This window comes from Limulus polyphemus, unplaced genomic scaffold, assembly GCF_000517525.1.
Source record: "Limulus polyphemus unplaced genomic scaffold, Limulus_polyphemus-2.1.2 Scaffold2383, whole genome shotgun sequence".
Taxonomy (NCBI): Eukaryota; Metazoa; Arthropoda; class Merostomata; order Xiphosura; family Limulidae; genus Limulus; species Limulus polyphemus.
The window spans coordinates 119,083-132,551 of NW_013667993.1; the positions used below are offsets into that span (position 1 = coordinate 119,083).

At 30.3% G+C, this 13,469-nt stretch overlaps 1 protein-coding gene across 1 annotated transcript in view; it reads left to right on the forward strand.

Moving 5' to 3' along the window:
- The window catches only part of LOC106466797, a 124,056-nt gene that overhangs the window by 61,466 nt on the left and 49,121 nt on the right, over nt 1-13,469 (forward strand). The window contains exons 25-28 of the mRNA XM_013927100.2: nt 3,487-3,584; nt 4,780-4,910; nt 7,476-7,505; nt 9,393-9,642. Of these exons, the coding sequence (XP_013782554.2) occupies nt 3,487-3,584; nt 4,780-4,910; nt 7,476-7,505; nt 9,393-9,642 (509 nt within the window). The remainder of the gene's footprint in view (nt 1-3,486; nt 3,585-4,779; nt 4,911-7,475; nt 7,506-9,392; nt 9,643-13,469) is intronic.

Sequence of the window (13,469 nt, forward strand, 5' to 3'; positions counted from 1 at the left end):
AAACGGAGACGTAACAGTACTGAGAGAAAGTAAAGCAAATTACAAAGTAGTCATGGGTGATTTCAATTCCAAAATAGGAATTAAAGGAAACAACAAACCATTTCAAAGTAAAGGAAAATATGGATAGGCCAAAGAAACAACAGAGGAGAAAGACTTATTAAATTTGCATAAAAAGAACAGTTAGTAACAGGAAACCGTTTGTTTGAGAAACAAAAAAGGAGGTATTGGACATGGGAAAGCCCAGATGGAAACACAAATCGACTTCATACCTGTGAACAAAAAAGAAATCATGGAAAATTGTCAAGTCATAACCAAGACAGACATAGGAAGTGCTCACAGAATGGCAAGAACAAGAATTAAGATAAATAAAAGACTGGCGAGATTTAAAACAATATGACAGAAGAAAGCTCTCAAGATCAATATTAATCATCTAAATAAAAATAAAAGAGACTTTGAATTAAATCTAAAAAACAGATTTGGAGTGTTGGAGGAAGACCTTGATCTAGATAATTTTTGTGAACAACTAAATGAGATTTTAATCGAAGAATCAGAAAAAATCAACAGGTTTTCAAAAACCTTAAACAAAGATGAAGAGTATGAGCTTATAAAGAAAATGGATGGCAGGAGAAAGGAATTAATATGAATAGAGAGGAAGACCATACAAGAGAAAGTTGAATATACTGAGTTAATTAAGATAGTAAGGAAGAAAAGAAGAAACAGAGCAAGAAAAAGAAGGAATGAAAAGGTTTTGAAAGCTGACAGAGAACCTAAGAATATCAATAGAAGAGTTGTAAACAGTAAAATATGCTCAATAAAATACAAAGAAGAAATCAACACAAATGATAGAACAGAAATAGTTGAAATATATGCAGATATTTACAGAGATTTAATACATCAACTATTGAAGATGAAACAGGAACAGAAATGAATCTTAAGAACAATAAAGCAGACAGAAGTCCTTAAAATTTTAATCTCAGAAGTGGAGAATGCATTAACTGAGGTGAAAAGCTCCAGGAAACGATATGATCAGCAGTGATATTTTGAAAGCATGTAGAACTGAAACATTAAGGCAGATAACAAAATTGTTTAACAAATTATTGGAGTCAAAAAAGATACCAAAGAAATGGAAAGAGGCCAAGATCATCATTTTATAAAAGAAGAGAGACTATCAAGATATAAAGAATTACCACCCCATAAACCTATTATCTCACTTATATAAGCTATTCACAAGAGAACTACAGAAAAATTGGAAAGAATTTTGGATGAGCACCAACCAAGAAGACAAGCAGGCTTTAAGAAAAAAATTTCAACAACAGATCATTTACATGCAGCTAATCAAATAATAGAAAAATAAAATGAATACAACTTATCTTTATGTGTGGGATTTATAGATTATGAAAAAGCATTTGACTCTGTAGAACACAGTGCAATATTAAATGCTTTAGCTACAATAAGCATCAATCTAACATACATCGAAATCTTAAGAGATATATACACAGATTCAAAAGCAAAAATACATCTTAATAAAGAGGTATCATCAGTGATAAAGATAGAGAGAGAGAGGGGTGAAACAGGGTGATCCAATATCTTTGAAACTGTTTACACCAACTTTGCAAGAAGTATTTAGACAAACTAAGGTATAGAATGAAGGTATAAAAACAGATGGTGAGACAATAACATATCTAAGGTTTGCAGATGATGTAGCTCTCTTTACAAATTCGACAAAAATGATGGAAGCTCTATTAAACAGTTTAAATGCCAGTAGCAAGAAAGCAGGGTTAAAAATACATGATGTAAAAACCAAATATATGACTAACTATCATGACACAGATACCATCAAAGTTGAGAATGAAGAAATAGAGAAAGTGCCAGTGTACAAATATTTAGGACAAATCCTCAAAATGGAAAAACACAACAAGGGAAGAAATTATGGTAAGAATAAAAGCAACATGGCAATGTTTTGGAATGTATAAAGAAATTCTAGGGGATCAAGATATCCCCATTACTTTGAAAAAAACCAAAAAACTCATGGATCAGTGTATACTACCAACCTTAATATATGGCTGCCAAACATGGGCACTAACAAAAGAGATAAGGAAAAAGCTATAAACCACACAAAGAGCTATGGGAAAAAAACTTCACATAACACTACAAGACAGATGGAGAAATAATGGAATAAGAAAACAACAAATATAATAGATGCAATAAGGTTCATTTTAAGAACTAAATGGAAATGGGCTGGGCATGTAGCAAGGTATTCCAACAATAGGTGGACATTAGAACAATGGAATAGCAATCTAGAACAGGGAAAAGTTCTAAGGGAAGGCAAAAGAGAAGATGGAGGGACGATATAGTGGTGGAAGCAGGAATCAGATGGACATGGTATGCTAAGAATATGAAATACTGGACTGGTCTGAAGGAGAGCTACATCCAGTAGCTTAGATAGAGAGATAGATGTTTTGACTGAGGATTTGTATGTTTTATGCTCAGCCAACCTAATGACCTCTGCTCTTGAGCAATAGCCCCCATATACAACAGTATGCTTTTAATACTAAATATGTATTGAAAAGCTATTTCATTATTCTTATTGGAATCACATGTAGACCCAGAATTGATAAAAATTATTCTAATGGTTTTGTGATGTATATGTAATACTTATCTTTCTTTAAGTCTGTTGAAGAACAGAATTTTTCATATCTTTAATTGTACATAAATACAGGATGAAATCAAATAAATTTTATTTTATTTTGCATAAGACACATTAGAATCATCAATGAAACTGAAAATTTATTTTCAAACATATATATGTATATGTCACATTTTTATTGTGGAATATTATCATATTTCTTGGTGTATAAGACAGACTTTTTACCCCAAAATTTGATGTCAGAATCTGCTTGCGTCCAATACACCGAAGGTATGAATAATATATATGTATATATACGATATACACAAGCCATTTGTAAATATATTTAAATAGGCATGCATAGTTCAGTTCAATTGAATGTGTTATTTATAACAATAGTATTATACACATTTTTAAAGTATCAAATTGAATTTTTGTTCAATAAAAATCTTTCAAATGCGACTGTAGGTTTTTTTTCCCAAATACTTTGTCTTCAAAATAAGGGTGTGTCTTATATTCCGAAAAATACGGTAACTGTTTTTAGCAAAAAATATGTCAAAAACGTTAGTTTATAAGAATAAGGCTATAAACTTGTAAAGGACAGTAGTTTTTAAAGAAGTTTCAAAAAAGTTTTAGTGAGAAGAAAGAGACAGAAAGTTAAATCTTGTTTATTGTTACCATATAGATTAAATAGCCACAGTTTACTCTAGTTATTGTTAATGAGTATAATTAGGCTTAGCCTTAGTATGTCATACAGTATTAGTCATTTGAAATTTTATATAGAAGTTTCATCCATTTTTTTTATTTATGTTAGGAGTATGAATGTTCAGTTTGATTTTGCTTTAATTTTCTTTTTCAAGGCAACAAGAGAAATAGGACAAATAGAAGCAAATACAACAATTATCATAACAGTTCGTGTTCGCAAACAAACTTTAGAAAACTCCACTCAGCTAGCCAGGTAGTTTGAAATTAAACTATTTGTTGTATATATGTTATACTTTAAGTTTTTTTTTTCCTTATTTATATTTATTCAAAAGGACCAGTTGGCCTTGAATAAAACATTTATTGCTTAGACTTTAATATTAAGTGAGCATTTTCCATATTTTTATATTTTGTTTCTACCATTATAAGTATTTTTTTTATGACTTGTCAATTTTAAAAACTCGGTTGTTTCTTTAGTGAGATTATATTTTCCATTTTTATTAAATTTGTCTTAAACATACCACCTTGATTTTGATCTTAAAGTTTTCTCACATACAATGTAACAAGTGATTTCTTTGTCTTGTTTTGTATAGTTTTGAGTGTAGTTTTTTAGTTTAAAATTTGTTGTTTTTGCTGTCTGATTTAAAAAAAAGAAAGTTACAAAAAATGCTAATGATGTAGAATAGGTTTCATTTGTGTCTCCACCTCTTATGCTTTATCATGTGGAAAACAATGTTTAAGATTGTTCAGCTTTTTGGTCATGGATAACTGGAATTTCATTTAGTAGCTTCATATGGCTTTATGAGAGACTGCTTTAGCGATTCTTTCTTAAGATTGAAGACATCTGTTTTGTTCACATTTTAATCTTGTGTAGTTGAATATAAGAATTATTAAGTTTACATTAGGTAACAAATTCTATACCACATCTAGGTAAGCACTGCATGTTTAAGCATACTAGCTCTAGTCAGCCCACCTGAGCTAATGGTGTGGAGCATTTATGTGACTGAATAAAGTTCAGATTGGAAGGGCTTTTCATATTATTTAAAATGCATCAGCTTCATAAAAATAGAATTGTATCACATTTAGTCAATATTTTCAGAATGAAAGTACAAGTTTTTGTATTATAAAAGCCTTTAGAATAGATAGTAATTTGTTTCACAATGAATACAATTAGTTTATACATTCCTTCCTATCTTCTAATATGTAATATTAACTATGAAATTAGTAGAACTACTTTTTAGTTTTCAATCAAAAAAGAAAATCCAGTTGAATGGGCAATTTATTATTTTTAAAAGGCTGCTTCAACTATTTTTTGGGAGAATCAGGTGGCCTTTGAAAAACTTAATCTTTACAATTATGCAGTATGTAAATGTTGAAGAAAGATATCTTTTCTTATGCAAAAGTAATTTTTAGTTTTTGGTACAAAAATTTGTTTTATTAATATTATTCAGGTCCCGAAGAGGTGCTGGAGCTGGTGTAACTATAGGGTTTGGATTTGGATTCTTATATTGCTATTTTTGTAGAACATTACTCTGTAAGAACATACCAATTCCAGTGATTAGACCACCCCATTTTGGCATAAGTGAGTAAACATATATTCTTTTTCCTATCTTATTAGAGTTATTATTAATATAGAGCAGGGGCACACCCAAGCTACAACCCACAAGTATACTTAATTTGGCCTATTATTAAAAATTACATATTTAAAAATGTGGTGTGTTTGGTTTCTATTTATTAAAAAAGTTATTAGTACTTAGAATATTTTGGTTTAATTTGTTTTGAATTTTGCACAAAGCAACATGAATGCTATCTGCACTAGCCATCCCCTCTTATAACAGTGATAGATTGGAGGGAAGGTAGCTAGTTAACACCACCCACCACTAACTTTTGGGCTGCTATTTTTCCAAAAATAGTGTGATTGACTATCACATTATAAAATCCCTACAGCCGAATGGGCGAGCATATTTGGTGTGATGGGGATTTGGACTCACAACCTGCAGATTATGAGTCAAATGCCATAACTATCAGGCCATGCCATGGAATATTTTAATTACATTAGTCCCTTGGTTTTCAAGACAAATATACTTACCTGTGAAGTATGGTTACTAGTTCTCCATAGAGTTTGTAGTCCTTCATCTAGAAATGTAAATGGTCCACCATACTTAAAAGGCTGTGCAATCCAGATATCTACATTATGATGTAGTGGGATTATCATTATATATATTTATATTTACTATTAAGATAACTAAAAATTTTAAAGCAAGAAACTGTAGATACTGACTTAAATAAAAATGTAATTGTAATGAGTACATGATAGACATGAATATTCAATTGATATACTGCTCGAGCTAAATGATAATTCTTTGCCATTATATAAGCATGGACACAAATCTTATATCTCTAATAAAGTTCAGGTGATTTCAGAGGCATCACAAAACATTGGGACATGGGTCTCATGTTTCAATTCTATTTGACAGTGCCCCAAGTCTCTAGTTGGTGTATTGAACATCAGAATAGAAAACCATGATCTATATCATATTGAAACACCATAAATTCCCACACCTATGGGCCTAAGCCTTGAATCATTTAAGTACCTAGTGATGCCTCTGGATGATTCTTGACTTTTCTTAACAAATGTCACATGTTTAGGCATTTTTAGACCTTAGAAAAATGTTTATGAAATTTACAAGTTTACTGTATCATTAAAGTATATAAAAAAAGAGAAACCTGAATAAGACAACTAATCAGAACAAAACCTGTATCAATGTAACTGAGAAAATCGTTTGCTCACTTTTTGTTTCTAAAAGTTTTTGATTATTATAAAAAAAATAATTGCACTAACTCTTATGACTTAACATGTTATATGTGAAATAATATTTTTAAAGAAGATACTACATACAGAACAAAAGTGCATTTTACATATGCAATGTATAAATATGAGAACTGTGTAACCATACTCAGTGAGAATATTTTCAGTCAAAGTTAGGGTGTACAAATTCTTTTACAAAATTTTTCTCTGACTTGCCAGGCAAAATTACAGATTTTCAAGACCTGTATATTCATATTTACAACACACGTTGATATTTAAACGTTTTCTCGTCATTCCACCTAACTAAAATCACTTTATTTTGTAACCTAGTTCTAAAAAAATAACAAAACTTCAGGAAATATACATATTTCAGGTTATAGTACTATAAAAATTGTCTTCAAACAAGGACAGTATAACTTGACAGTATACTGTAAAATGTAGCATTTCTATTTATAAAATAACAGTTGGTCTAAACTATCATCAAACATAATGAGTTACATAATTATAACAAGAAAAAATAACAAGTAATGACTGGCCAAGATTATATTAGATTTTACCAATAATGGCCATAGCTAGACACAGCATGGTTTTATATAGGTGTGCAGACTCTAAGATCAAAAGGGAGAAACATAGTTTTCCTTGTCATTTCTAGGCTTTGAAATGGTTTTTAAATTTTCCAATTTTTTAATCCCTTTTTCAAATTCCCCAATTTTTTTTTAGTTTAAACTCGCTAGCTTTAATTGTCATTTCTTCTAATTCAAAGAAATGTTTAAAATCTGCCAATAACTTTATAGAAAACTGAATGAAATATTAGCATATTTATCAATTGCCTTGCTATACTGTAAAATCATTATTTTTCTCATCACACTACCCTTGATATCTTAAAAATATTTTACAACTATTAGTTTATGTTTTAAGATTAGTAAATAATATGTTTTTCACATGATAATTTTAACAGGTAATTATACTTCTGTATATATTTGTATATTTTCTGAGAAACTGAAAATTTTGGATTAGTAGGATTTGAATTAACAGCCTTATTATCATATAACTTTCCAAAATGGATTATTCATGAAATTAAAATGGTCTGTATAAAAATTGAAGTATGGTTATGAAGTATAAATAAAACTTTTGTTTTTTGAAATTGAAATATTCTCAATAAAAATAAAGATGCAAAAGTATTTCAAAATTAAATACTTGAATAAATATGCAAATAACATTATTTTGTTTTCTAGCTGATTAAAAACATAAAATCAGCATCTATTTACCATGTTATAACAACAGTGTTCTGTATATGGATTCAAAAATAAAAAACTAAGGGTCATATTACTTATTTAGGACCGAACTTTGGCTTTTGGGGACCATTGGGTAAGTTTCTCAACTACTTTATTACTTTATTTAACTGAAGAGCACTCGTATTGGCTCAACTACCTTGTCAGCAGATATATAGTGTGGTTGACATATTATTATATGCTTTGACACGGGAGCTCTTATTAATAATGTATTATATCTCATATATACAGATAGGTACTTACACGTACGTGAAATAGTATGTTTTGATTAAATTATTTTTTCCTATTACTTTTGATAGTAAAACCAAATGTATGAAAACGTTTTTGTGTGCTAGCATTCATAAGAAAGAATGCCATAAATGCTAAAGTTCCTAACCCTTTTTTATTTTATTGCTGCTGTTTTTTTATTACATGGAATATCTCATTTTCTCCCATCCCACTTCATGCATGCTAGTGTTGTAGATTGCTTGTGTCATAAATAACCTTGGTCTGGCTCACAAACGTATGGCATGGATAAATGAGCAATAGCTGAAAAAGATTTTTCTATCTGAAAAAAGATTATGCAAACATGATAACACACTACAAATAAAGAGGTTATAAGTTTAGTCAGAATACTCAAAATAAAATAAAAAATTTTGCTTAAGTAAAGTAGGCTAACAAAAACCACAAGCAAAATAGGTTTTATTTGTTTCAAACGTTCATGCAAAGTTACACAAGACTATCTGTATACACTAGTTAATTTTGCACTGATAGACTAGAGTAAATGCAGCTAATAACAAGTATCCACCACTAACTCTTGGCCTACTATAATCAGATATTGAAATATATGCAATCAAAGTGACAAGATGTGAAGCACTTGTTTTTGTAGTAATGAGATGTATATATATGATATAACACAACAGAATTGATGCAGCATAGCAGGAATCATAAAAGCAAAATTTACTTATAAAGTTACAGATATATACCAGTGTGTAAAACTTATTATGTTTAGAAAAAATTAGGAATAAGTTAAATATGAAAGTATTGTAAAAAAGTTATGCTGATGCAAGATTGAGGTTTAAAAAGATATTTAATATTAAACATTAAAACACCACCTTTGAATTTTTTTGTTGTGTAAAAATCTCCAATAACAATAGACCAAGAGAGTTTCAATGGTGTAAAGGCACAAATTTTATCATAAAATTATATTAAATCAGATAAGAGCACATAGAACTTAATGGACCCTCTGAGCATCTTTAAATATCATAAAATTTAGACTTAAAAAACTATGCAAATTTAATATGCTCTTTTTGTTTCACAAAACACAGTTTGCCATATATAATGTGCAAATGTCACAATTTGTTTGGTATATTAGACATGGCAATAATACAGGAATATGTTTTTATAATAATAACTGAGGTAATTTCTTACTAGTCCTGTATGAAGAGAGATGTGTGAGTTAAAAATTTCTAATGATTTTCATTTATGAATGATATCTGTGCTAGCCATAAGTAATTTTGAAGTAATTGACTAGAGGGAAGGCAGCTAGTCAAAACCACCCAGCTCTAAATTTTGACTTAGTCTTGTTAGAGTAAAAAATGCAATTTGACAGCACTCCCCATTCTTATAATGGACCCATGACCCCAAAGTGCACAGCATGATTTTTTAAGTATTGTTTTGGTGATAACAGAGCACAAATTATGAAACCTAAAACTCACAATCTGATGCATGAACCACTGGGTCATGATCAGCCCAACTTCAACTGAAGAACTGTTTTAACGTATTGGAAGAGAATATTGTTTAGTGTTCAGTGATGGAGCAGGAAATGTTTATAAGGTTGTTTTTCTTTTTTAATAAAACTGGAGTAGTTATTTGTCTTGTGCTCTGTTTTTATTAACTTAGTTTTTTTAGATTTGTTATTTCTGTTTTATAAAATTTTTATTACAAAAATATAAACAAGAAATATTTTATTTTCGAACATTAGTTGGCCCTGGTCCCTCTGTTCACCTTATAAAACCAGTACCATCCACATCTCTTGCCTGTGATGCCTTGGGTTGTGTAGCATATGTAGCAACATGCATCATGGCATTGTTTGACATCACAGGATGCCCTTCATCAATTTACAGTTTAGTAACTGCTAACTCTCTCTTGCAATTTGTTGTGGGTGTGGCAGGGACTATATTTTCATGCTTTCCTATTTCCAAGACCATTTCAAATATCATGAATGGAGTAGGGTAAGTACATTTTTTAATGATCATTAAAAATTCTTAAGTATGAAATTTAAAATTACGCTTCAAAATGTTAATGACATTAAATGTGAAGAAGATTAATTAGTAATTATTCTTTTTCCTACAAAATTTAATTTATGTGAAGGTTTTTTTGTTTTTCATTTCTTTAACACAAAAGATTTCTGTAGACAAGGTTAAAAGCAAAATTTCCCCAGCCATGTCTGGAATACATTGAAGCATGGAATGCTGTTTATCTGTTCTAGTCTAATTTATATACTATTAAATGAGATTTATTATTAATGTCACATAGAAGAGCACCATTAGTATTTGCTGAGAAGAAAGAAAATACTTTCTGGCTCAACAAATAGGCAAATATTTTACTTCACCTTATTTGTTATTCATCTAACCTTTCTCCTGTTTCTTCTCTCAATTCAATTTTAATTATGTTAGAATTGTCAGTAGGCTTACACAACAAGGTTCAGGAAATATATAAAAAAAAACAGTACTCAGACTGAAAAATGTTAAAAATACCATATAGTAAGGATTCTTAAAAACGTTTTGCATAGTTACTAGACAGCTATCTGTGTAGGTCATGTAAGTAAGTAATGCATATTCAATGAACATCTAATGAAGACAAATGTTTGTTATAAGCTAACTGTTAGCCAAGTGGTTATCACATCACCTGCATGTGTCCAAGATCTAGCTCATTGAGGTTTTTTACTGAATGAATCCCTTTATTCATATATTTATGCCCAGAATAGACATTCATAAGTCTGTTGATATTTGTGGGTTAATCTAACTGGTTTCATTCTTTCATTTTCTTACCTTGTCTATTTATTTGTACAGGACTTTGAATTGTTTCTCTCTCTCTCTTGATTTAAATGCTTCTCATCATTCCATGCAGATAGTTCTTCTCTCCTAGAAATACTAATAGCTTATAATTCTACTTTTTATCATGTCATTAATTTCACTTGTTGGCAAATGTATTTTTTTGTTGGGCATTTTGATGTTCTTCCCTATCTCCATATTAAGTCTGCTTAAAAGCTTGCATTTTTTAAACAGATGTACATTATAAAGTTTAGAAATGGCTTGAATGGATAATTTGGAAAACTTTATAACAAGTGTATAATGTTTAGACAAAGTTTTGTATATGATAATGACAAATTTTTTAATATGTCATTGTGTTAAATTTGTAATAAAGCTCTCTTTGTAACATATTCAATCCATTTCCAAACCTTATTAGTCTCAGATTGTACTGTATCAAATAAATGCATACTTCTGTTGTATGCAACTATTGCATATTTCAGTTTTTAAATTGTATATTTAATATCTTCAGAATTTGAAGTTTTTGTATAGATTCTCATTTGGAACAGCCTGAATCTGCAGAATATAACATGGTAAATTCAGTGCAAAATGTTTCTTTGTGTAGTATGGCTCAATTGTAAAATTTACCTACTGTTTCATGAGAATATGGTATTGTGTCATACTGTACCTTGTATATAGAGGGCTGCTCTATGACTGTCACATCGAACAGAGATATTTACAGGTACTTGTGAACACATTTTCTAATTAGTCAGCTACAGCAAGAAGGTGAATTGTGAATGTATTATTTTTGGTGTTTTCAAACAGACTTGGATTGAATTTTGAGAAAACTAGAACTTGTTGTGAAATGTTGTTTCTTTCGTTAGTTCTCCTACTGATTGAGCATTGTTTAACTCAGTTTTCAGTGAACTTCATTTTTAACTATCTTATTTTAAATACAACTTAATTCCATTGTTCATTATACATTTTAATCTAAATATCTTGCAGTATTATTTTCATTAGTATGATTAACCATTTATTTTTGTTCTATCAGCAATTGAGTATTTTGTTTCAAGTTCTGTTTCTTTCATTTCACCAACAATATATTGTTACACCTGTTCTTCCACATATTAGGTCCTTTCATCTCTAGTTGTTGCAGAGATTAGTTTAAATACAGAAATGTTCGAGAGGGTGGAAATTGGGTAACATCTGGGTGCAAGTGATTATTGCTCTATTAGGTTCAATGTTTTGCTGCATATGGAGATAAGGAATAATGATATTTTGGTTACAAATTTCAAAAAAGCAAATTTGGAAGGGATGTGACAAGAATTATCTGTTTTGAATTTGGCAGCTGAGTTATCTGGAGACACTGATCAGATGTGGAAACATTTTAAAGATAAATTTTTAAATATTCAAGGTAAATATATTCCTTATAGAAAGAAAAGGGTAGCTGCAAGTAAAAAACAAGGTTGGCTGACAAAGAGGTTAAGAGATAAAATTAAAGAAAAGCATCATAAATTTAAGAAATTTAAATTGACTGGTATGACAGGAGATTATAGGAGATCAAGAAAGTTGGTGAAATGAGAAATTAGGACATCAAAAAGGATGTATCAGAAAAGGTTGGCCGAAAATGTAAAAATTAACAGTAATTATTTCTTTAAATACATTAAGGGTAAACAAAATGTTAGGATGGGGATAGTACCCTTGAGAGAGGATAAAGGAAGGCTAGTATCTGATGATTATGAGATGGTTAGGTTATTAAATTTGGCTTTTTCTTCAGTTTTTTATTAATGAAGATTTAAGCAATATTCCCCATCTTGAACAGATGATAAATGGAAACAAGATCGAACTAGATGACTGCATTAATTCTGAGCTGGTTAAGAAAACATTTATAAGTTTAAAAATGATAAGGCTCCTGGGCCAGATAACATTTCCCCACAGGTTTTGAAAGAGGTTAAAGATTGGATATGTGAACCACTTACTACTATTTTTAATTAGTCGTTGAACAGTGGGCAGGTACCAGAGGATTGGAAGTTAGCTAAAGTAACTCCTCTGTTTAAGGGTGGTGATAAAAATTGTCCCAGTAATTATAGACCCATTAGTCTTACATCAGTTGAGGGAAAAGTTTTGGAAAGTCTGTTAAAAGATGCTTTGCAAAGTCATTTAACAAAGTTTAGAATTTTATTGGATAGTCAACATGGTTTCACTAAGGGAAAATCTTGCCTTACAAATCTTTTGACATTCTTTGAAAAGGTTACTGCTTATGTAGATGAGAATAAGGGTGTAGATTTGGTGTATCTGGATTTTCAGAAAGCATTTGACAAGGTGCCACATAAAAGGCTTGTAAAAAAAGTATCTCTATAGGTGTGGGGGACAAGTTAGCAAACTAGATAGAAGAATGGCTGAATGAAAGAAAGCAGAGGGTTGTTACAAATGGAGTTCAGTCAAACTGGATTAATGTCACAAGTGGCGTACCTTAGGGCTCACTCTTAGGACCTTTGCTCTTTTTGATTTACAGCAATGACATAAGTGAAGGAATAATCAATAAATTACTTAAATTTGCAGATGATATTAAAGTCTTGCGTGTTGCTAGCTGTAAAGAGGATTTATATCATTTAGTGAATTGGGCAAATAAATGGCAGATAGATTTTGATTATAAAAATTGCAAGAATAATGCATGTGGGTTATCATGATTTGAATTATAAGTATAATTTGGATGGGAATGATCTTAACAGTGTTATGAAGGAAAGGGATATTGGTGTAATAGTCGATCAGTCTCTATAGTCATCCAAGCAGTGTGCTGTTGCTAGTAGTAAGGCAAATAGGATTTTAGGTTGTATCTATAGAAATATTGAATACAAATCTAAAGAGGTTATAATTTCATTGTATAGGTAACTGGTTAGGCCACATTTGGAATATTGTGTTCAGTCTTGGACTCCTTACCTTAGGAAAGACATTGAATTATTGGAAAGGGTTCAGAGAAAGGTGCCAGAGATGGAGGGGTTGTCATACGATGAGAGGCTGAAATCTCA